General features: G+C 37.0%; 1 protein-coding gene across 1 annotated transcript in view; it reads right to left on the reverse strand.

Moving 5' to 3' along the window:
- LOC306865726 (tetratricopeptide repeat protein 28-like) overlaps positions 1-26,888 on the reverse strand; it is a 283,922-nt gene that overhangs the window by 99,279 nt on the left and 157,755 nt on the right. The window contains exon 3 of the mRNA XM_079410488.1: positions 6,046-6,193. Coding sequence (XP_079266614.1) covers positions 6,046-6,193 — 148 coding nt within the window. The remainder of the gene's footprint in view (positions 1-6,045; positions 6,194-26,888) is intronic.

Consider the following 26,888-nt stretch of genomic DNA (forward strand, 5'->3'; position numbering starts at 1 on the left):
TACATTGGACATTACTGAACAGCTTTTGATGGTAAATTGGACAAAATTATGCAGTGTCTCACCAAATTGGACAAAAACTGTGCTGTTTTTGGCAAAATGTCAAAATTAAACGGTTGTTGGTAATTCAGACAAAATTAGAGAGCTACTCCCCAAATATGGCATTACAACAAGGCTGTTTTGTCTAAATTTGGCAGTATTAGACCATTGGTACATTTTTTGTAAAGAAATTTTTAAGAGTAAATCAGATTTTTATAAACAAAACTCAGAACGACAAAACTAATTTTCTCAGAACGACTGAACTAACTAGCCAAAATCTGACCATTTTAATGCTAAATCTGACAAAATTGTGGCCATTTTCTCATTATTTGTACATGCTAATTTTATACATAGTACAGCATGCCACTACTAGCATTGGTGAGATCTCATTCAGTTGTCATTTGTTGACTGAACGTGTATTCAATTCATTTACACATCAATAAAATGAACTAATGTAATTCAGCAGGTTAAACACGGGCTCGATTACTGTACAAACGACTGTAAAGCTAACACGGCGTGTTCAGTGAAACAGCTTTTGTTTGCACAAGCTGAGGTGATTATTCATGTGTGTCATCACACTCCAAACAGACCTTCTGTGGAAGTTACTCGCTAAAATGTTCACCGTAGAAATGCTTATTTGTAAAATAACGCCACGTGTTACTATGCGGTAAGATTTAGCGAGCCGGGCTACGAACGCACCATATGTGTAGAGGTGACCTCCGCCGGAGGAAGGAGACACAGTTAAAGAGAGAAACGCACACACTGTCATAAATCACGACCGGGCACAGTCGAGTGTCACCCGCTGCCCCGCGGGACCTCCAAAGATCCATTTTTATCTGCCCTTCCCTCGTTTTTCTATATCGTATCTATGAAGTATATTTCTTACTGTCCTTCTGGGTGTGTTTGATAGCCAATTCAGCATGTTTCATCTCAGCTGCACAAATGTGTTCTTTCACATCACATCCTGTATTTGATCACAGCTGGAAGACCACACTGACCAATCACCAACTAATAGTGTTCTAAAATGATTTACACATTGCTGTAGTTATTGATTTTGACGGTAAATTTGACAAAATTAAACAATTTCTGAGCAAACTGAATAAAACTAGTCTGTTTTTGCTAAATCTGACAATATAAAAAAAAAAATCATGGAAAATTGGAAAAAGTTAGACAGTTTTTCATTGAATCTTATTAAAAAACTGGGCTGCTTTTGGTTAAATATGACCAGATTAAACCATTTTTATTGGTAAATCAGACTTAAATTTGACATTTTCTGAGTAAACTGGAGGGGCAAATACTGGGCTGTTTTTTTGTTTGTTTTTTTGCTAAATCTGACTATATTAATCAGTTTTTCGGTGGTAAATTGGACAACATTAGACGGTTTGTCATTCAATCAGACAAAAACTGGGCTCTTTTTGGCTAAATCTGTCAAGATTAAACACTTTTTGTTGATTGTAAATCAGACAAAGCTAGACAGTTTCTGACTAAATTGGACAAATGTGGGCTGTTTTTGCTAAAGCTGGCTAAATTAAACCATTTTTATTGGTAAATAAGACTAAATTTGACATTTTCTGAGCAAACTGGAGGAAAAAGAAAAAAAGAAGATCGGGCAAAAATTAGACATTTTCTGAGCAAATCTGGCATAACTGTTTTTGGCTAAAACTAGTCTAAAACAATGATTTTTTTCCAGATTATTTGATGAACAGAAAGTTCAAAAGAACAGCATTTATTTGAAATATAAAACTAATTTTCACAAAATAATTATCCGCTATACAGTATTTCTTGCGATAGACAAAATCTAGTCAAATTCAGCATGAATGAATCTCCACGCTGTAAAACGACACTTCAGGAACGCTGAGTGATTTCCGACAGGTTTAATTCCCTCTTCTCATGTAGCCGACAGGCGTGAACGTCCTCTGCCGCGGGCTACAAACACTCCGCTGGGTTTGTCGTGCACATTCATATCGCGTAATTGCATTCAGCCTGACACTTTTACAAGTTGCATGAATCGGAGTGGCGAGAAACTCTTTGGCTTGGGGACGGAAGTGAGTGTGTGTGTGAATCTAGTTAACAGCAGACACAGGCATGATAAACAAGAGCGCAGAAGTGCTTATGCAGCCCGCCGCGGAGAGGAGGGTTTAATGATGAGCCTCTGGGTGCCTATCTTTCCTTCCTCTCAACGCTTTTCTCTTTCTCTTCACCGCTTCCCTCTCTTCTGTCGAGAGGCTTTGCCATGCGAAACAGAAGCTTTGACGTGTCTGTCTGGCGTCTCGTGGGAAACAGCTAAATAAAGAAATAATAACAGAGACTGACAACAACACCCACTTGCATTTCATTGTGTTTACTTTCTTTTAGTCTATTTACATTACCATTCCTAAACTAAGCCGTGCGGATTTCCATATCTGTAATTCGCTGTGCATCCAGAGGAGTTCTAGTATTCCCTGTAGCTCAAAAAGGTTTCAGGTAGATTCTACACTAATTCATCATGCTTTATACCGCTGGGACGGGCTGAAAACACATCAAGAGAGAGCAGACACCATCTGTGGATACAGTACAACCACGAATCATATCAATACTGCAAACTTTTCAAAAAAAGACGGACGGACGGACGGACGGACGGACGGACGGACAGACAGACAGACAGACAGACAGATAGATAGATAGAACGATACACAGACAGACAGACAGATAGATAGATAGATAGATAGATAGATAGATAGATAGATAGATAGATAGATAGATAGATAGATAGATAGATAGATAGATAGATAGATAGATAGATAGATAGATAGATAGATAGATAGATAGATAGATAGATAAAACGATAGAACGATACACAGACAGACAGACAGACAGACAGACAGACAGACAGACAGACAGACAGACAGACAGACAGACAGACAGACAGACAGACAGACAGATAGATAGATAGATAGATAGATAGATAGATAGATAGATAGATAGATAGATAGATAGATAGATGTATTTCTCCATAAACAGCTCATTGCAGCTCATAGTGACAGAGGAAGTCACAAGCCCTACATCTGAAACCATAGATGTCAAAGCTAAAATGTGGGAGTTTTCAGTCTTTTCCACCCAATGTCAACACTACACATGAGAAATGCTTTTGGGACGCTCGGATGTAAATCGCAGTCTCAGAATAAACAGGGTCATGCAAACAGCCGTTGCTCCGGGAGGATGTCCAAACGGGGCCGTTTTATCTGCTAATTATGTCCGTTATTTCCCCCGTTGTCCCTCAGAGCCAGACGCAGCGCTGTGAGCCGCGGAGAGAGAAGATTATGTTGAACAGTCTTTCCAAATCGGCTCCGGGCAGAGAGGTGATCGCTTGCGGCCCCTGGGCTCGCTGATAAGAAGAGACTCGCTTTCTCCCTCTCTCGCTTCCCCTCATCCCTTTATCGCTTTTGTAGCACCGTTGTGTGAGGATTTGCATGTGGGATTACCTAACTTTAATTTAATTGTTCTCTTCTCGGCTTCACATCATCAGAGGTGTCATTCAAAGCCCTTCTGCTAAGACGAGAGGTGAGACGCCACAGAAAACTGAGCCGATTGTGTTGGGCTGCTCGCGCGGGATAACAGACGCGCCTCTTTGGTTTGTGTTGGAAAGTTGCAGACTCCGGAAATCACACTCAGGATAATCTCAGCGCTCGCCGATGACTCGAGTCTGTTTAGCTGGTTAGCTCCAGTTTGTGGTGTGCAGCACTATACAGTGATCAATTAGTCGGTCTTGAGTATATCTATCTGTCTGTCTGTCTATCTACAATTTGTAATAAATATATACACTTTTTTTTTAATCCCAATCATTCTCAGTGCAATTATATATATTTGCAAATATTGCATATATACAGTACACTGCATAAACACTCACTGGCCTCTTTATTAGGTACACCTTGCTAGTACTGGGTTGGACCCCGTTTTGCCTTCAGAACTGCCTTAGTTCTTCATGGCATAGATTCAACAAGGTGTTGGAAACATTCCTCAGAGATTTTGGTCCATATTGACATGATAGCATCACACAGTTGCTGCAGATTTGTCGGCTGCACATCCATGATGCGAATCTCCCGTTCCACCACATCCCAAAGGTGCTCTATTGGATTGAGATCTGGTAACTGTGGAGGCCATTTGAGTAAAGTTAACTCATTGTCATGTTCAAGAAACCAGTCTTGAGATGATTTGAGCTTTGTGACATGGTGCATTATCCTGCTGGAAGTAGCCATCAGAAGATGGGTACACTGTAGACATAAAGGGATGGACATGGTCAGCAACAATACTCAGGTAGGCTGTGGCGTTTAAACGATGCTCAATTGGTACTAAGGGGCCCAAAGTGTGCCAAGAATATATCCCCCACACCATTACACCACCACCACCAGCCTGAACCGTCGAGACAAGGCAGGATGGATCCATGCTTTCATGTTCTTTACGACAATTCTGACCCTACCATCTGAATGTTGCAGCAGAAATCAAGACTCGTCAGACCAGGCAACGTTTTTCCAATCGTCTATTGTCCAATTTTGGTGAGCCTGTGTGAATTGTAGCCTCCGTTTCCTGTTCTTAGCTGACAGGAGTAGCACACGGTGTGGTCTTCTGCTGCTGTAGCCCATCTGCTTCAGGGTTTTACGTGTTGTGCGTTCAGAGATGGTATTCTGCATACCTTGGTTAACAAGTGGTTATTTGAGTTACTGTTGCCTTTCTATCATGTCTAACCAGTCTGCCCATTCTCCTCTGACCTCTGACATCAACAAGGCATTTTCGTCCACACAACTGTCGCTCACTGGATATTTTCTCTTTTCCAGACCATTCTCTGTAAACCCTAGAGGTGGTTGTGTGTGAAAATCCCAGTAGATCAGCAGTTTTTGAAATACTCAGTTTTTGTGTTACCAAGCAATTAAACAGGTGTACCTAATAAGTGGCCGGTGAGTGTATATTTATGTGTATGTATCTATACAAAGTACATATTTTGTCTATTTTTTAAAACCCTTATTTTTGTTATGCGCATTTGTAAATATATGCTAGTAGATGTGTGAATATGACCCAGGACCACAAAACCAGTCATAAGGGTCCATTTTTTTTAAATTGAGATTTATACATCATCTAAAAGCTGAATAAATAAGCTTTGTTATGATTGTTATGAACATTTGGCTCAGATACAACTATTTGAAAATCTGGAATCTGAGGTTGCAAAAAATCTCAATATTGAGAAAATCACCTTTAACGTTGTCCAAATTAAGTTCTTAGCAATTCATATTACCAATAAAAAATCAAGTTTTTATATATTTACGGTAGGAAATTTATTAAATATCTTCATGGAACATGATCTTTACTTAATATCCTAATGATTATTATCCTAATGGCATAAAAGAAAAATCGATAATTTTGACCCATACAATGCTATTGCTACAAATATACCTGTGCTACTTAAGACTGGTTTTGTACTCCAGGGTCAGATATGTGTGTGTGTGTGTGTGTGTGTATACATATTATTTTAGTATAAAATATTTTAGCTATTTTACGTTTCAACCTTATAATTATATATTATAAGGTATAATTCTCTCAGATAACATCACTGTCATCCACTAGTAGAGAACTGAGACTTTTTCATTCAGTGCATAAAAATGCAAAACGACTCAAGATGATGAAGCAGGTCACATATGATCCTAAGAAAATGCACCTATACCTCTCATACACTAATATCGTTGCTAAATGAAGCTCATTATGCACACTGAACCCTCATTATCACGCTCATTACAGTCAACAGATGAATCTACATCAGAAGAGCCCAAAACAGCATGTTGCATCTTCAGTTTATATTTCCTGTTCATCTGAAATGATTTTACGCACAAAAATAATTTCCTACTCAGCTTTTGGCATTTTTAGATTGCAAATAAGAAACTATTTGGCCCATTCATGACCCTTTTTCACTAATGTTCTCACAAAATGTTTTAATATCTTTAAGACGTTGTTTTCAGGAATTTGACCCTACAGGCTGAATACCTCTTAGTGGGGACTTCATGGCGGCCTCCACCATTCCCACCAGCAGCTGCAGGCTCTTGGGGTCCTGCGCCAGTCCCGAGGCGAAGGCGGCCAGGGCGTCCGCATGGCGCCCCAGGTACTGAAGGGCAACACCCTGTCGGAAGTATGCCTGCAGAAAGGGAACCAAAAAGAAAGCATGTTAGTGTTCTTATCGTCTTCAATGGACAAGCGACATACCCTCTAAGACTGGTTAAAGTGCACTAATCAAAAGTGATCTGAACAAAAACCCAAACCATAAGGGTTAAACCTCAGTGTGAAACGCATAGACGTGAACAATTCCCCAAATCATGCATTTTATTGAGGAGATCGGCATTATTACTTAACTAAGTGATCAGATGAACTATTATCACCTGCTAGATGACAAAACAGCTGCAAAAATCCCAAACACTTACACTGGCCTGAGCCATATCTGTTCACAGCGAAGATTAACAGGAAAAACATAGTAAATACATGCTAAACAAACACATTTAGGAAGTTTAAAGGAATAGTTCAGCCAAAATGAAAATGTACTCAGGCTCAGTCCATCCAAGATGAAGCTGATTTTGACTCTTTGTGCTTGTAAATGGTCCTTGATCTATGCAGATTTCTCTCCTGATTCAGACAAGACCATTTTTTCACTGGAGGAAGCATTATAGATACAAGACCGGCTGGAAGCAATGGTTTGATGTGTCTTAATGATGGATTTGTTTCTTACAAACATGCAGCTTTTTCGCTTCATAAGGATGTTAATTGATGGACTGGAGTGGTGTGGGTTACTTGTGAATTATTGTGATGTTTTTATCAGCTGTTTGGACTCTCATTCTGACGGCACCCATTCATTGCAAAGGATCAAATTTCTCCAAATCTTGAACAATTAAACTACATCTTGGATTATCTGAGGGTGAGTACATTTTCGGCAAATGTTCCATTTTTGGCTGAACTATTCCTTTAAATTTTGTCTGTCATGTAGGTTCTGATACGGACGTCGTATCTCAGACATGCATGCATTCGTGTTTTCAATAAGGCTGCTGTTATTTTGATCATGTGATGCAAACCAGACTCCTCGACTGTATTAAATATCACAGCAGTTCACTTTCAGAACACATAATGTCCTCTCTATATTCACCGTGAGGGAGATGGGCTGATAAACACCATCATTTTCACTGGCGTTTGACTAAAGGGTTCTCTGGTCCGAGCGGACTCACATCTCCACCGACATAAAGCTCATTCACAATTATCATCTCACACAGTCGTTTATTAGATCGGCCTGAGCATGCGGCCCACTTCCAGCTGAGCTGATAACGGCTGGGAGGGGACCAGCGGAAGATTAAGACATGACATTGAATTTATGAAGGCCCCTAATTAATTTCACTTTGCACGGCGAGCCCTTTGATTACAGCCTACCTCTCTTTTTTTCGGACAGCTTCATTGAAACGAATGGGGATGCATATTGAATTCAACACATTAACCTTTGGTCTAACCATGTTATTATAGGACGTCGCAGGCCACCGTGCTCGGCTCGATATTAATTGCCTCTTTGTATACGGCCCACTGCGCCACAATTGGATGCGCTCGGCCGCTGTACGTACACATGCACGTTGAGCGCTTTTAGGTTTCGACATCAATATCTGCCTGAAGGCAAATGGATTCGGGGGTTTGTTTCAAACGTCTGGGATTCAATCCTGTTTCTGTAATGCAATTTTAAAGCAAATGTGTTTTTCTTTTAGCGAAAGCGAAACAAATACGTGATTATTCAACGTAAGCAAACAGCGTGCTTGCACTCCGCCGGTTTTAAATTAGAATTAAGTTGATTAAATGACAGGTCGGGCTTTGTGTTACGTCTCTCCGCCGAATCCGAAAGCTCTAATTGGTCGATTAGCGCACTGAATTCCCAGCGCAGATGCCGACGGCGCAGTGATTTCATCCGGCATCGCTTTCATTCCCACTAACACAACACCAATCTCTCCACCTCTCATTTCACTTTATTAACTTTATGTATTTAATTTCCCATTACATGCAAAGAGGAAAAAACACAGAGCTGCCACAATCTGGTCTGAACAAAGCAGGCGTTTAGAAAAAAACAAAGCACTGGAACTGAAGGATTTTAATAATCTTCAGATCCATTAATGATTCTTGAACATGAGTATTCTTGTGCTAATGTGGGCAGAATGTCATACGAAAAAAAAACTGCATGCTAAATAGACACTATATTGCCAAAACATATTTCTTTTGTGTTGCCCTCACTGTTTGCACATAACAACAAACATACAACACAATCAATATAGTGATTCACAAACAAATGACTCTTTTGTACTGGTTCTTACTAATGAATCAATATAAAATAGACTTATGATTCCTGAATAACTCACTCAATCATTAAGTAACTAAATGTGTTACCAAATACATAGCATATATATTTAACACCAATTATTATGGCCTATTTTTATCCGCTTCCTTAATGAATAAAATAACCGTTCAAGGAATCATTACAAGGTGATGCAACTTGTTAAAAATGAACCTTATGTTGTGGTTCTTTATAATGAATCAAAAAAAAAAAAAAGATTCCTGAACGACTCACTCAGTCTTTAAGTAGCTCTTAAAATATATATAAAAATGTGTTACCAAATACATTATTGTTTTATAGTAACACCAATTATGAGGTACAATTTTTATTAGCTTCTTTAAAAGGTCTGTAAAGAGTCATTAAAGGTGACGCAACTTGTGAAATGTTAAGATATTTTCTCCTAAAATCTGGAGGGAGGGAGGAGTGTTCAGAAAACGGGTTAAAAGTGACTCTTATGAACTGATTCTTTATAATGAATCAATCCCAAATCCATAATATCAGTTTGAATCAGTTAAACGACTCACTCAATCACTGAATCAGTCAGAGTGGCTCTTAAAATATGTATTAAAAACTATAATAATGTTTTTTTTTTATTAGTATATTATTAGGTCCACCTTATTTTCATCCTCAGAATTACAAAACAATTGTTAATGGAATCATTAAAGGTGACGTGCAATTTACGCAATGGTAAAATAACTGGAAAGTGTAAAACATTGCTCTGTTTGTTCATTTTCTTTCAGCTTGACATCAGCAACACTGAGTCAACCAATGATGAGAGTTTGGGGGCGGGACTATCAGGTTGTCCAATTAATGAAGGGAGGAGGAGTGTTCAGAAAAACTTTTTGCATTATAATTTTTGCAATTCCTTTTGATGATCCAAGTGGAACAGAACTCGCAAACTTTATCTTTGAACAATCAGAATCTTTAAGTGGTAACTAGAAATAGTTCAATTCTATATAGAGTAGTGGAAATCTATTCTGCATGTTTCTACATCCATCAGATGATGCAGCTCTCCGGTGCGTGTCAATGCAGTGTTGTTTCTCAGGGACTGCTGGAGAATGACTGATCTGAGCCGGGTTGGCATATGGAGACACAACTGTTCAGATCAAGTGTGGCGTCTGGCTGCGCTGGCACCTCATATCTTAAATGTGACGCTCCATCCACAGTCAATTACATATAATCATAACCACGGACATAACAGTGGAAAACTGTCAAACACACCTCTCAGCCGCATGACACATTGAGCTTCCTTCAGCTCTCAAAGTTTTTCAGCATTCAGAATGAAGAGCTGCTGCTTTTTTCAAGGTTCCAGTAGAATAAGTGACAAAACAAAAATTATTCAATCCCGCAAAGACCGCCCGCCGTGATTCAGACGTTTTCTGAGCACTTCAATTGAAAACTCGAACAGCGGCGCGCTTTGCCGCACATTACGAGGCTTGAACGTGTGCTGAATTAAAATGATTTCCTCACACTAACAGCAATGAATCTGAGACCAGATGTCTGTAGAGCACTGAGAATATACTTATAGATTTTGTAAATATTTTATATAGATTTTTATTAGTCATATACACATCAAATACAACATGCAATATAAAATAATATATAATAAACATTTTAAAATATACCATGTTATACTGCATGTCATATTTGATGAGTAAACTTTTTTGAGATATAAAAATATGATAATTACGTATATAAATGCCTGCATCTATATGTATATATATATGTATATATATATATATATATATATATGTGTGTGTGTGTGTATGTATATATATCTAAATTAAAATAAAATATTGTGTATTTGTATTAATAGTTTAATCCATTATTAAAATAGTAAAATATGTATTGCAGTAATGAGAAGAAGCTTCTTTAAAAAAGCAGCAAGACATCTACATTACAGTAATTAAAATACAGAAGCAGAATGTGTTAATTGTCATAAAAATAATGTCACAATGCAAAAAATAGCTTTCATTATCTTTTTCAAAAAATAACCGCTTATTGTTTTTATTTGAATTTTGGATGAAAGTATGACCCAAAATGTGCTCTTGTGAAATCTATCTGTACCTAAGTGCCCTTAACAGACATCATTCCTATAGGCAGGTATGCTTTGCCCCCTGATGGAGTCACTGGCTGCCTAGCAACACTCACCTGGCAACGCTTGCCCCCTACAGTACCTCACCTGCTGTGATTTTGGCTAAAAACACAGACAGAAAAGTGTGATGAAGAGATGAAGCAAACGAGGCTGTTTAGGACTAATTACTGAGCCAGACTCTGCTGTGCTGCTAATCACCTGACTTACACAAACTACAAAGAGAAGCGAATAATTATGAGGCTGAAAAACTTTATGGCATTATGGCACATTTGTGCAGATATTTAATGACTAACTCGTCCAGTGATGTGCTTTATGGTGGTAATGACCAGCCGTGTGTGATGGTTATGGCCTTAAACACTACTCCAGACATGACAACAGCTGCTTTACTGTCCTAGTCAACTGACTAAAAAACCTGGTCTTGAAAAAAAATTGTTACAAGATACTCATATTTTAAAGTCAAGCTAACAAAGGAAAGGAATTCATAAAAAGTAGCTAACTACTGCACTCAATCTATTTAGGTGGGCTGATATCTTATTAATAACATAACATCAGATGATACAATAACATTTTTATATACAAACAATTAATTCTCAAGCAATTACCCGGGAGAAAAACAGTTGGGATCTCAATTAGAGTGCTAAACATTAAACTTAATTTCAATTTCACAGTAATAAACACATAAATCAATCATAATTATCTATAACGGAAACAAAGTGACAAATACTAGCATTTAATTAAATGTTTCACAACAACAACAAAAGACATGGGGAATCTTGAATGAATCAGTGAATAGTTAATTTGAATATATATATATATATATATATAGGGGTGCACATACGTTTTTCGGCCTGGTTCTCCTTTGAGAAGCTGGAGATTTGGTTTGGTCCTCACACGGGCCACGGCATGTAGTGTGACCCATAAAATATAACTATAAAAAAATAATTAATAATACTATTATTATTCAATTTAAATGCCTAAATGCTATTATTATATCATTTACATGAACTCTTTAAAATGAATCAACTGATTCACTGTAACGACTCAGTAAAATGAATCAGACTTGACAGTTTAAGAGGCGTTTGCCTCAGGTTGCGTTGTGTACAGTTGTGTGTGTGCAAGACAACATGACAAAAAACAAACATGATTAAAAACCTAGAAATTCAGAGTTTTGACAAAAAAATTTGACAAAAAGCAACAATTTACTAGAAAAGTGACATTTTAAACTACCGTCACTCTAAAAGCTAGTTAAGTTAGCAGCATGCTCATTTTTATCTAGTCACTCCTCAACACTGAAAATCCACAAAACATGTTTCTGTACATATCGAAGTTAGTGACAATAAAATGTGACATCCATATCCAACCATTTCTCAGTTGGCGGCCGAAATGCATTTACTGTGCAATCACACGCGTTCCATCGCCGAGCGCCATCGATCCACGATCCGCATCAAACTGTGAAGGGATGCGCTGAAAAAAGGTCACACTTCAGGACCGTAATCAATGCTGTGCATTCGGCATTCAGCGCCTGTCACAACTTCCTCATGCTGCACAATGATGGGCCCAAAAGCGCCCAAGAAACCTACTATTGTAATCACACCTGTCTGGAATCAGCATCAGAGCAGCAGGTGACAGATAAGTGCGCGCTGACGCTAATTGTGCTGGTTCTGATGCCAGAACTTCTCATTTCGGGACTCATACGAAATGCAGTACGCCCAATGTGGAAATCAAAACGCTCTGGATTAGTCAATGCCACGTTCTGATCATCAAATCTAGTGTTTATGGGGAATAAGAGTGCTCATAATGCAGCGACTATGGTGGAGCGGAGCTTTGCAGATTAGCAGATGCTTCACTTATTGATTGTTAAATGCATTAATCAAAGCCAGATGGCGGCTACACCAACACTGTCTGGCGTGAATGTGGAAGCGCTACAAAAATGCAACTGAATGCATTTACAGTGTGTGTGCCGATTGATGCAAGTCTTTGACATCTGGTGGGAAGCTCCTCCAAGAACTGCCAACTTTTCAGGTTTGTTTCAAAAGAGCTGTGGCTTGGCTTTCTACCTTGTGCAGAGTACATTTACTGCAAAACAGGGATTATCATTATTATTATTATGATGATTCACAATAACAAAATGCTATTATTATATCAGTTACAGTTTAGGTGGTGTTTGATTATTGCTTAAATGCTTTTATTATATCATTTACATGTATCCTCAAAAATAAATTCACTAAAATGAACCAGACTCAACAGTTTGGGAAGTGTTTGATTATTAGCTAAATGCTTTTTATTACATGTGACCCTGGATCACAAAACCAGTCTTAAGTCTCTGGGGTATATTTGTAGCAATAGCCAAAAATACATTGTGTGGGTCAAAATGATAGATTTTTCTTTTATGCCAAAAATCATTAGGACATTAAGATCATGTTCCATGAAGATATTTTGTAAATTTCCTACTGTAAATATATCAAAACTTAATTTTTGATTAGTAATATGCATTGCTAAGAACTTCATTCGGACAACTTTAAAGGTGATTTTCTCAATATTTAGAATTTTTTGCACCCTCAGATTCCAGATTTTCAAATAGTTGCATCTCAGCCAAATATTGTCCTATCATAACAAAGCTTATTTATTCAGCTTTTAGATGATGTATAAATCTCAATTTAAAAAAATTTACCTTTATGACTGGTTTTGTGGTCCAGGGTCACATATTATTTACAAGAATCCTAAAAAATGAATTCACTAACATGAATCAACTGATTCACTGAAATGATTCACTAAAATGAATCAGACTCAACAGTTCAGGTATTTGATTATTGCCTAAATGCTATTATTGTATCATTAACATGAATCCTTTCAAATGAATCCACCTAAAATGAATCAATTGATTCTCTATAATGAATCAGACTCAGTAGTTTAAAAGCCTTTTGTTTGTGTCATGTACAGCTGTGTGCACAATACAACCTGACAAAAATCGAATGAAAAACCCAGAAATTCAGTGTTTTGACACATCTTGTGTGAGAGTAGTGCCAGCTTTTCAAGCTGTTTCTCGAGAGCTCTAGCTTGTTTTTCTAGCTCGTACAGAGTAAATTTACTGCAGAAACACGAAAGCGTGTCAGGACGCTGACCTTCACAACATTACCTTATCTTAACCTTCAAGAACCTTAATGCAAAGGCTCTGAAAAAAACAGAGTAATGCGGTAAATAATAAATAAGATCATCTTTAAACATGTAGGACTTATATCTGTTCCATACGAACGCCTCGTTAAAGAACCAAAGTCGTTCTTGTTTCATGTTTTCACTCGTATTCGTGGAAATCTTTGCGGGATGCTTTACAGCACGTCTCCTTACAAAGCAGATGCAGTTAAAAATGCATTCGGTATTAAACATAAATGTGGGAATTAAAAGACTTTAGAGAGCTGAGAGAGCTATATCAGCAGCGCTGCGAGACGAGCCGAAACAGATTGGGCGAAATCCGCTGACTTTTATCTTAACTGCGAGCGCCGGCGTCAAGATGCAGCACACATCCTTCAGAAGGAAAAAGCCTGCAGGCATTTCTGTGAAGTCATCGAGCCGATCACATCGCATACAGTACAGCGTCTCACCTCTCATCCACTTTATTAACCTTAATTAGATTTCATTATAAAACAATCACCACCAATTCTCATGGAGCCGCTCACAGGATTAGCATTTTAAACAATCACTACATCCACACTTGCATTAGCGATATTTGCTAAGTTGAGTACAATTGTTCTACTTGAGAAAAAGGATTCAAACAATCCCCTTTGACATGAAAAATACCTGTATAGCACTCAATTTTCACCTGGTAGATGCTAAAACAAGCCAGAATTAACCCAGAAAACCTAGTGACATGCTAACAACCCCTCAGACAGGTACCCCATAGAAACCTCAAAGTAACTTCCTAACTATTACTCAAAACATCCTAGAAAACAGAGAAACGCATTAAAGGTCCCACATTATCAAAACTGAAATTTCCTGGGTTTTTTCATGATAACTGAAGTCTAGGGGCTATGTAACTACCATATAAGTTTCAAAACAGTCAATCCACAGTAAAATGCACACAGCCTGCATAAAGTATCTGGGATTTTTCAGGAGGTGTTGTGACTTCCGTAAAAATGTGACGTCTGAACTACTCAGTCACCGCCTTCAGTCACCATCCTTTTGCCAAACCCCCAGACGGCATCGCATCGCATCCACGCGAGGTTAAATGTTGACTTTAATGGACGAAACCAGATCGGCAGACCTGTAATGTTACACTCGCACTCAAAGGATGGACTGTTACTATGAGGTGGATCACATCTAATGTGTATAGTAAAGACAAACTCACCGTGTATATCTTGTCATGATGAAGAAGTAAATACATTTCAATTTCATCAGGCAACTATTTTTACAGCTACATTATTATTCCAGCCATAATTAATCACAACAATGTATATACAATTATAAATGATTATATATAAATCATCAGTTTGTTGTTTTACACACATGCACACAGACATTAGTCTGTATTACGTCAATTCTGGCACCCAACATCACAACAAGATTATATACAGGGGTGCACATAAGTGGTCCGCAGGTCCGCATGCGTGAACAAAATTAAAAATGCGCTGTGTAAATAAGTTCTGACAGCGCATTTGCGTACCGACATGGATGACAGCTGTTAATGCACAGTTACCATTTTAGTTAGCCAAACTCTACTGTATATGATCTCTATTCAAACTGAAAGCATAATCTAGGCTAGCAGCTGTTGTTTTCAAAGCAAAACTGTGACATTTCATTCACTGACGCTCTTCAATCAGCAGCGCTAAACCCAGAAGCCCATATACTTACTTGCCGGCAACCTGCCGAAATAAAAGCTAGCTGATTTTACGTTTAAAAATTATGAAAATTCAAATAATATGCTAAAATATTAGCATTTTATTTTTAAGTTTACTATAAAATAATTGTATTTGTATGTAATTTTCCCTTTTTATTTTTTAAATAAAATAATATTATCACACTTGATTATTTCGTTTATTATTTTATTAAAAAAAAAACTAAATAAAGTACAATAATATTATCATCACTATTATTATTATTTTATTTTTTTTATAGTTATATTTTATGGGTCACACTACATGTTGTGGCCCGTGTGAGGACCAAATCAAATCTCCAGCTTCTCATAGGAGAACCAGGCCGAAAAACGTATGTGCATCCCTGATTATATTTTAAGCTCCTTATGTAGATGAATCTGTGCTGGTTTGAATGGGCCGCCTCCAGTTTTCCCTTTGTTTTGCCTCAAGCTAGCGTTGTGACGTAATCGTGACGTCGGCCCTACATGACCCTAGTACCTGTCATTGGCCTGGCTGTGCATCACTCAGAAAACAACAGGCCAATCAGAAGAGAGGCTCATGAATATTAATTAGACAGAAAGGTGTACAATATGTGACCTTTAACAAACACCTAAAACACTCTAGCAACCTCATAGCAACATGCTGACAAACCATAACAATGTACTAACTACATAAAACCTCCCAGTAACCTCATAACAACATTCAAACCACACAGAACACCCCAAAAACCCTATAGCAATGTATTAACTACCATAGCAACACATTAAACACCCAGAAGCACCTAGTAGCATCAAAGCAACATGTTAACAACCACCCAGAACACCCTAGCAACACCATAACAACATATTCACTACCTAAAACACCCTCATAACCTTATAACAACATTCAAACAAGCACAATGAACACCCTAGCAACACCATAGCAACATATTAACCAGCTAGTAACCTCATAGCAAGACACTAACAACCAAACACCCTAGAAACCACACGGCAACAATCACCCAGCAACCTCGTAGCAATTTCTTAAACACAGAACATCCTAGTAACCTCTCAGCAACGCATTAACCACCTTAGACAACCTAGTAACCTCACAACATGCTAAGAAGCACTCAGAACACCATAGTAAGAACTAGCCATAGCCTGGAAAACTATAAAAATCAGTTTAATGATGGAATTTGTTTGCTAAGAGATCTCTGTCTAAATGTGGAATATTACCAAATACTATTGAGGCCTAAGTACATCATTTACTCTCAGTCGCTACATATAAGGAGTTATGAATCCGAAGCACATGGACAACATGGCCGCTGTGAGATGATTACAAACACAGAGCGCTAAACTGAACTTGAGTGACACTGAGAAACAGGAAACCGAGATGTTTAGCTTGTGCGTCCATTAACATGTAAACAAGCGATCCGGACGAGGTGTTAGCGCAGGAGAGAGGGACAACGCTGCTAGATGAGAGAGAACTGGGACAGGATTTTATATTCGCCCCTCATGGCTGGTTATTGTCCAGCAGCTCTGTTTCCAGCTAGCCTGGAATGCTCACGCGCAGATCTCCCATGCGATTACCAGACAAATGCAGCCTAATTCGCAACACATGCAGCGGTTTAAATATAGAACCACTAATTTAACTAAGTTCTCCGCAGACTCTGGATTTTAGCAAGTCAATAGACTTGGTCTTAGTCGCTCGGATGACATTTGTCTGCCATGGAAAGCATTCCTGAGGGTCGACCCAATTTTCCCTGTTTCCAGTCTTTTAAAAGTGCAATTTGTAAGAGGTGTCCTTAGCCACAGGCTCAAAGTGGTGCAGCACAAACGGGCACCTTCAGAAAACACAGAGGCAAAGCCTAACGGTTAACATCAATATGAAATCAAAATAGTCACCATTTATTACACATTCCTAGTCTAACTTACGATTTATCACTGCACATTATTCCAGAAGAAAAGAAATGTCTCTCATTCTTCAACCATCTGTCATATGAAGACACTTTTCACCATCCCAACAATTAATGAACAAATACATTAACATTTAGACATAGCCCTAAATAATTTTGAAAATAATTGGATAACTTTACTCATTTTCATAATCCAGTAATAATAATAATAATAACAATAATTAATATTATTATCAACTTAATAACTGCCTAATAATTATTTATAAATAATAGTTGTACTAATTTACAACTAAAATAATGTTATGAAATTAATATATCATCATTTTATTATAATTATTAAAAGTAATATTTATTAAAACATGCTTATAGCTGTAAAATAATATTAATATAACAAAGCAATATTATTATTATTCAAATATTTGTTATTGTTTTAATCCTAATAGTACTATTACTACTACAACTAATAATAATTATAATAATAATAATATCACTATTATCACAATTAATATTATTGTTTAATTCTTATTGATGTTGAATAATTACATTAATATGAATAATATAACTAAACGCAACTTTATTCTTCTTCTTATTAAAATAGTTGTTATTGTTCTAACTCAAATATGTGACCCTGGAGCACAAAACCAGTCTTAAGTCGCTGGGGTATATTTGTAGCAATAGCCAACAATACATTGTATGGGTCAAAATTATAGATTTTTCTTTTATGCCAAAAATCATTAGGACATGAAGTAAAAATCATGATCCATGAAGATATTTTGTAAATTTCCTACTGTAAATATACCAAAACTTCATTTTTGATTAGTAATATGCATTGCTAAGAACTTTAAAGGCGATTTTCGCAGTATTTAGATTTTTTTGCACCCTCAGATTCCAGATTTTCTAATAGTTGTATCTCGGCCAAATATTGTTGTATCCTAACAAACCATACATCAATGGAAGCTTATTTGTTTAGCTTTCAGATAATGTATAAATCTCAATTTCGAAAAATTGACCCTTATGACTGGTTTTGTGGTCCAGGGTCACATATTAGTATTACAGCTACTACTACTATTACTACTAATGATGATGATAATAATAATGAAATGTATAATATTATTATTTAAAATTACAGTAATTCATTATTATTATTATTCTTCTTATCAAAAGTAATATTTATTATTAGACAATTTTAATGCTATAATATTAATCTTAATCAACATTTGATTCTGAATATTGGTACACTTACACAGGAAAATATTTGAAAAATCTGTACACACAACCAGCTCATGCACTCTAGTTACACCTCTGATCTGGTTAAAGGTAGCCAGTCCACCTGCCGGGAGATTAAGATACGACAAAGCAAACAACAAACCTTAATTGAAACTGCCGTCACCAACTGTTCATAGCATGAAGGCACAGCCCAAAATAACAGGCTAATCTGCATGAATATTAATCTGGATTCCTGTGGGAAGCTAATCAAACGTCATTAATCTGCTCATGGTTGTCTTCGCAAGCATTTCAAACGAGACAAATGAGTGTGTTTCCGTGCCAGCTGGAGACTACTTGTCACTACTTGTCCTTCTGACCTGGAGGGACGAGTACTCCTGGGCCGCGGCCTGAGACGTGTCCGTGTCCCGTGTGCTCGGAGGAAATGCAGAATCTGCAGGCGGCCACGCTGAATGGGCGGCACTATCACGGTAAAGACGGCAACCAGCCAAGCCGTCCCCTGCGGCTCGCCGCTGCAGCGTAAAGTGCACTGGAGTAGGAAATTGAGGCCGCTGCAAGTTCAGCTTTCTTCCGAAAGAGCCCTATTTCACACGGCGAGGGGTTTAGGCAATTACTTGTGACAATGGCTGGCATGGCAACCGAGAGAAAGATTGATCTGGACACGAAACAACTGTGTTTGCTTTATTAAAAGTAATTCATCACTCTGCCCGTGTGTAATGGCGCAGTAGGAATGTGCAAACGGACAGATGCGGGCTTGACATGCGGACGCCAGGGAATCGGACGTACACAAACACACACATCACGGCTGGGTGTTAAAGGAAAGCCATCCGAGTGTGTTAGGATTCGCAGATACGCGCGGCTCTCTTGCTTGAATTCCACTTCAATTTCCACCATCTGCCAGCGTTCAAGCGCTCTCAAATTCACTGCGGCACTCTGGGAGCTACGCAATTAATCAGACTGAGTAGATTTTCATCTGTAAAACCTGCCTGGAAGTGCTTTCATAGTTCATCAGACCTTAGTTGGGTTTGTCTTAAAATTTCTGAAGATAAAACAGTTTAGAGTTAGAAAATGAATGCGAATACTAGATTAGATCAGTTGGACCTGGGAGAATTTGATGAGAAATCTTTGAGTTCACGTTGAGATCTCTGACTTTTGATTGCAGATTGGGAAGTTGAATACAATTTGAGACCAAATCCTAGAAGCAAAAGTCTCCAGCTAAAAGCATTGCTGTTTATGAGTCTTGTCCAATTTGAGCAAAACTGAGACAATGTTAGGATATCTTGAAATTCTGTAAAAGATTACTTGAAGTTCTCCATTCAATCTCATCAGTTTGTACGAGAATCAACTGAGATCTCGGACTCTGATCGCAGATTTCCAATCACAGCATTATGCGAGATATTTTTGGATCTCATTAACTTATCATAGAAGAAAAGCTTTCCATTTGCTGTGTTGTTTGAGTCTTGAAAGAATTGAGCAAAATTGAGATAGTTGAGACATCTTTTGAAATGCAACATTACAAAATTACTTTAACGGCAAAAAATTATTTTCTTAGTATTTTTGTCTTGTTTTCTAGTATAAATATCTAAACATTCTTGAATCAAGATGCATTTACAAAATTTACAAAATCAAAACTGTGTTAGCTTTTGCTTAAAAGCCAGTGGAGTAAGAAAAATAATCTTAATTCAAAGGCTAAACAAGATTATTTTTCTTGCCCCATTGGCAGATTTTTTTTGCTTGTTTTAAACAAAAACGAACAGAATTTTTATATCTTTTTACAGAAAATAAGACATAATATCTTAAGTCATTTTTATCATATCTCAAATTTACATCTCAAACACTTTCCAATTGCTTTGCATTTAATTGCATCGCCGTTTATGAGCCTTGGAAAATTTGATCGAAATTGAGATTTCTTATAAAACTGTATGAGACGTAACAAGATTACTTTTCAGCAGGAGTAAAATCTGACTTGAACTAAAGTGTCAATTTGTTCTGCATTCAATCTCATTGCTTAGTATGAGAAACGACTGAGATCTCATTAGTGTTTTTGTGTCCTGTAGGCAGCAGAAACTAATAGGCATGCACTCGGTATGTTTAACACAAATGAGCGGCATACGGATGGATGGAGAGCGGGAACGCTGGCGCTAATGGAGTCCAGGGCCGGACTTCCTGGTGCCGTGTCACCTTGCTCCGGGACAACCCGCTAAGCTGTTGGCACTAATGGTCGCGTGAAGGGCGGGATGAATAGAGAAAGCAGGAAAGGGGCTGGATGTGTGCGGAGAGACAGCGCTGGCAGGTACATACATAATTGCAATGTGAGATGCATAAGAGAAGTGAGCGCCGGGGGCCGAGATCCAGCGCTGTGATGCTAGCTGAGGCGAGCTGATGAAGGTCACCAGCTGCGGGAGCCAACGAAGACAAACCAAGCCAACCCTCTCCATCTGCACTGACGGCGCACTCAGACTGATTCAACAGTCCCAGAGTAGAGCACTATAGAGATATATTATCAATGATAATACCAATAACAGTAAGAAAAATTTACTAAATCCTACGTCCGACTGATCTATCGTATGTATCCTTTTAATCCATAAAACTGTTTTAATACATTTCAAATCCACTTTTATTATTTATTCTGCTTTTATTTTGTATACATTTGTTGTGAGTATTTTATTATTATTTGAAAACCATTTTATGTAAAGCACTTTAAATGTATGACATGCGCTATATAAATACACTTGCTTGCTAAATTGTACATATAATTATTAATATTCAAAGTACTAGTGAATAATGGTTAAAGGAAGCTTAAACAACAAAATAAATAAAATATAATAAAAATAGTAAATTAAGATAACTAATAATAATACCTATTATTATTATTACGAAATCATGAATATGAATAAAATTGTTATCCAATCTAAATGTTTGCAAATTATTATTTTTTTAATGTTTGATATTCAGAACAATATATTAAAAATATATAAATAAGAACAGAAATAAAAGTAAAACTATTAACACGCTAAATTATCATGTTATTATGTGCTATAATAATAATAATTATTATTATTATTTAAACATCAGGGCCCGTATTCATGAAAAATCTTAGTGCTAAGAGTTGCTCCTAGTAACAAAATTCTAAGAAAATTCTTAGAAATGTGGGTGTTTCCTCTTAAAATTAAAGAAAAGATCCTAGTAAAGAAAAAAGTAATTCAGAAAGCATCTTAACCCTTAAAAGAGGTCTTGAAGTCCAAAATTGTTAGGAGTACGCTACACATTGGATCATGTTTGTGACCGATCTTATTAGAGAGATGCTAACATCTCCGACACCGCTCTGAAATGCCATAGTACCAGAAATAGAATTAATCATTACATTAACTACATTAACATATTTAGCAACTGGAAAAAAACTAATATGCAGAAGCGATGATTTGGGTCTGTTACAGCACTTTCAGGACCTTATTGTGTCGCTGTTCATATTCTATAAAATACGTTAAGTATGACAGCATAGTAAATAAAAAAAATAAAGAATATATATATATACATATATAATGTACATGTGTGAGTGTGTGTGTGTGTGTGTGTGTGTGTGTGTGTGTGAGAGAGAGAGAGAGAGAGAGAGAGAGAGAGTGTGGTAAAACAGGAAAATTTACGCCTGTAATTTCAAAGTGAAGGCTTATAATAAACCCTACTCTTAAAAGTGCTCTTTTATTTCCTTTTTGGACAACCAACCAATCACCGTCTTCAAAAGACTGTGTCATAGCTAGCAACGGGGTCAGCCTCGCCTCCTCACCAAGATAAAAGTTTTAGCCTTTTCCTCGCTCAGAGTTGCTCTCAGATTGGTCCTGAATCATTTTTAGGCTAAGACTCCTAGTTAGAAATTTTTAAGCTAAATTAGGAGCTCTCTAAAAGGATTCTTAGAATCTTTAAGAATACGGGCCCTGGTAACTAATATTCAGAACAATAGATTTAAAAAAATTTAAATAAAAACAATACACTTTTAACATTATATATTATGAACAAATATTTTCTTAAAAATATTATTATTAAAAATAGTTGTGAATATTCAATATTATATTGTATTCTGAAAATAAAAATAACAGCAACAATTATAATAGGAAAAACTATATAAAAATAATATTTTTATATTTAATATACAGTAAATGATTATTATTATTATTTATTAATTTACTCTGAAACATAATACTTTAAAATAAAACAAAATAATATTTGGTAGGTCACTGGCACCCAGCTGCAGGAGCCGTACTAACACCAACCCAATGCCACCCATCGACATCTGCACTGATGACCAGCAGGATGCTGAGACTGATTCACCACTGATTTGCCATCTCTGCCAGTGAAGAAGAGATGTAAAAGACTTTAACACTCATTAGGGGCACGTTTCCAGTCGTTAAAATACACAGACAGCAAAAACGCATCTGTTATCAACTTGCTCCATTTGTGGAAGCCAAAGATTCAATTTATAGCTGGGTCCAGATCAGCAAATGTTTGTTCGTCCATTACGGGTCAATCGAATGCCACGGCCTCTTTGGATTCTGCACACAGCATGCAATTTACAAGACTATTCCTCAGGACCTTTTACCGAACCATCCCGCGGCGTTAATCGCAAAAACATCTGCGCGAGGAACGATCCTGCTCAGATGTTATACCAAAAAAGCTGGAGTTCCCTTATGATGATGTACCTAGAGCAAAATAATAAACCCTTGAAGTTGAAGGGTCTTATCTGCGCTGAAAGTGCCACGTTTGCAGAAAAACTCCCAAAGAGGAGCCTCCCTTTCAGAAGCGGATGACAGATAGTGATAGCGAGGCTTAGACGGCACCATTAACGCTCCAGGTTCGCTGGTGTGATTCAGACCGGCGGCCTGCGGGCTGACAAGAACTCCATTCAAAGAGTCTTTGTGGCTGAGGAGCGAGCTTTCGCGTGCTGACAACACAGCAGGCTCTGCTGATGTCAGCACCGGAGACGCCGCTAATGAAACGCACAGCGTTATGCATGCAGAGCGGCCCGTCAGATCCTATCCCGCCTCTAATTATTGCCGTGCTCGAGGTAGGAGCCTGATAACGCTTCGCTCCCTAATTGAAATCAAAGCATCCCTCTAGGGAGCGCTGATGAGAGATCATCGGGGTGCTGCGCTCTGCATGCCCGGCCTGACATTAGCGCCGGCTCCAGACGAACCTCAAACACAGACAGACCGGAATCTGAAATTAAAGCGGCTAACCTTATGGCGGAGACCGGCCCGAACGGAGTGTGTATGCGACATTCATCTTTGCTGAAAATGTGAAGCGATAAAGCGAATATAATGCATCTGGGTCAATGCAGCGCTGATTGGTGTGCTTTTAGAAAGAGTTCGGGTGCTGTGAGGTCACGTCTGGATTCGGCTGGTACATACAGTCACCGATCCTCTTACATAAAATAAAATAAAAAGGTGAAATATATATATATATATATATATATATATATATATATATGAAGAATAATAAAAAAATAAATTAAAATTAAATATTTCAAATAATAAAACAATAATAATAAAATATACAAAAAAACAAACAAACTGAAAAAGTATATGAAGTAAAAAAGACAAATAAAAATAAAATAATATAAAAAGTCAAATAACAAATTAAAATGAAATATAAACAGCAAAATAAAAGGTAAAAAGTAAAGCAAAATTGAAAAAATTAAAATGCATAGATTTGATTAAGTCTAATAATTTATAAGTTTAAACTACATTTATTAAGTAAATACTAAAATAAAATAAACACTAAATGAAAATATAAAAAGACAAATAATAAAACTAATTGAAATCTAAAATAGAACAATATACAAAATAAAAAAGTGAAACAAAAATAAAGTAAAAATTTAAATAAAAAATATAAAAATGAAACAAAATATGAGCAGTAAAAAAAAATAAAAAGATAAAAGGGAAATAAATTAAAATGCAGTGATTTTATTATTATATAGTAAAAAATGTAATTAAATAGCAAATATAATGCAGCACTGATGGTGTTTGGGTGCTATGAGATCACATCTGGATTGGGCTGGTGGCGCCTAATGCCGCTTAGTCTGATAAAGCACTTTCAGTGGCAATAAAGACCTGATAAAAACCCATCGGGGAGACGTGACACCTACATACAGAAACGAAGAGTAGACTTCATGATTTAAGAGCGTTAGTGACTAACCGGTCACCCATCCGGCGCCGGCTTTTAGAGTAAATCAAACAAGCGAATGAGTCATGTGGTCAGTTTCTCTGGCACATCATCATACTGAACATCACTGATCTGAACATCAGCCAAATCTAGAGATGTCTTCTACAGAACGGTCAATGTGATGTCACGACATTTCCTGAAGCCATAAACCATAATGAGCATTTATTGCCATTATAATGAAATAAATCCACCGAACAAGCCATTAATCTATTTTTTTCCCATTATCCTAGTGTCTTAAAGACATTAAAGACGCATTTCCAGAAAGAGTGCATCACCTGGAAAGCATTGGCTGTTTTAAACATCATATTTGTGTACAAACTAAATAAAATTAAAGAATAAAATAAATAAAATCTATTACTTTTGATTTAGTTATTTTAAATTTGATTTAGTTTACAGGTAATAAAATAAAACAATCGCATTATAAAAATCGATTAATCACATTTTTGTTTACATATTATATGTATGTGTGCTGTCTGCGTATATTTATTATGTCTATATAAATACACACATGGATGTATATATTTGAGAAAAATGTTATGTTTATATATTAAACATATTTATTTATAATATAAATTATATGAATATAAATATATACATGTAAATACTTTGTTGTAAATATTTTCAAAATATATACTGCATGTGTGTGTATTTATATATACATAATAAATAAACAGACAGCACACATACATATATTATGTAAACAAAAACTTTTATTTTGGATGCGATTAATCGCGATTAATTGGTTGAGAGCACCAGAATAAACTAAAAATCCGTTTCAATCAGAAGCATTTCTAAAAATATTAAAACTAAGATATTAACTACTAAAACTGAACTACTAAAATTATTAAATAAATGACAAAAACACATACGATTACTAAAGTACATAAAAGATATTTCAAAAATATTAAATACTATAGTAAATAGTATATAAAATAATACTAAAATAACACTGCTTTTAGCCAAAGAATGTTGTCAATGTAGAACGGTGTTCTAGCATTCAAAGGTAATGTTTATGCAACGTTCTTTCACATGAATAACTGTTCTAACAATGTACATCTTTTTTTTGCAAGCAGGGAAATGACAGTGAAGGACAGCGCTCAAAGAAAAGTGAAACCCTGAACTCTGAATGAGCTTCTGCTTTAACAAGCTTTCTAAAAGTGTGACAGGAAGAAGAGAATGACCTTTCGGCGTCCCTCACCTGACACAGTCTCACTAATTCTCCTCATCGGAGAGACAAAAGCGCACAGAGCGGCCCGAAAACACGCTCATCGCGTATTGACGTTCTGCAGGGAGACTTCAGATTAATTACAGCGCCCAGCTGGACACGCGAGCCAGCTCCAAACGACAACTGGAAGTCTAAAACTCCCTTTTCTTTCATTTGCGCTTGTAATACAAGCTCATTAACTGCAGCGACCGAATCAAATGTTTCTGAATCTCCAGCTAAAACTGTTTCCCGTACAAAACAAAAACAGGGCTTGATGGGATGATCGGGTCTCGCCGACAGCCTCCGGTTCATTTGCAATGGAGGAATTTGAGGCAATTAGACGAGGCATTTCGGACGCTCGAAGACGCCTGAAATGCCACAATTACACAACCTCCCTTGTGGCAGGAAATCGACCTCTGCTGCAAGAAAGAAGAAGAAGCTGAATTTATAATGTCACCGGGGAGACCAACTTAACCAAACACGGCCGCATTTATGTGCGATGTAAATGCCGTTACCTTTATTTACATTCAGACATTTCAGGGATTTGCATTCAAATGCATTGAGAGTTTTTATATGCATGCTGCGTTTTATTTTTGCTGTTTCGGAGATGCTTGTTTAGGCTAAACGACGCTAACGGGGAGGGAGATAATGCGTCTGATGCTGTTTAACGTGTAAGAGGATAGTTTATCGTGCAGAAACATTTGCTGACTCGGCTCGAAGTGCCGGTGAAATGAGCCGTGATCAAAGTGATCACGCAGAGCGCAGGGTAATGCAGTAATACCTAAACAAACACAGCCACAGATAAACAGCCGGGGAAATCATAGTCAGTCTAAATGCATTTATTTATGCATTTGAAATAAATTCACTTCTAGAGAGAAAAAGACAAATATTATATATTTTAATATTTCTAAATATTTTAATAATTTAAAAATATTGATATCTCATCTTTTTCTTAGAAGATATAGGACATTTTATAACTCATTATCACTCTCTAATATAAT

Source organism: Barbus barbus, assembly GCF_936440315.1.
Source record: "Barbus barbus genome assembly, chromosome: 47".
Classification (NCBI taxonomy): domain Eukaryota; kingdom Metazoa; phylum Chordata; class Actinopteri; order Cypriniformes; family Cyprinidae; genus Barbus; species Barbus barbus.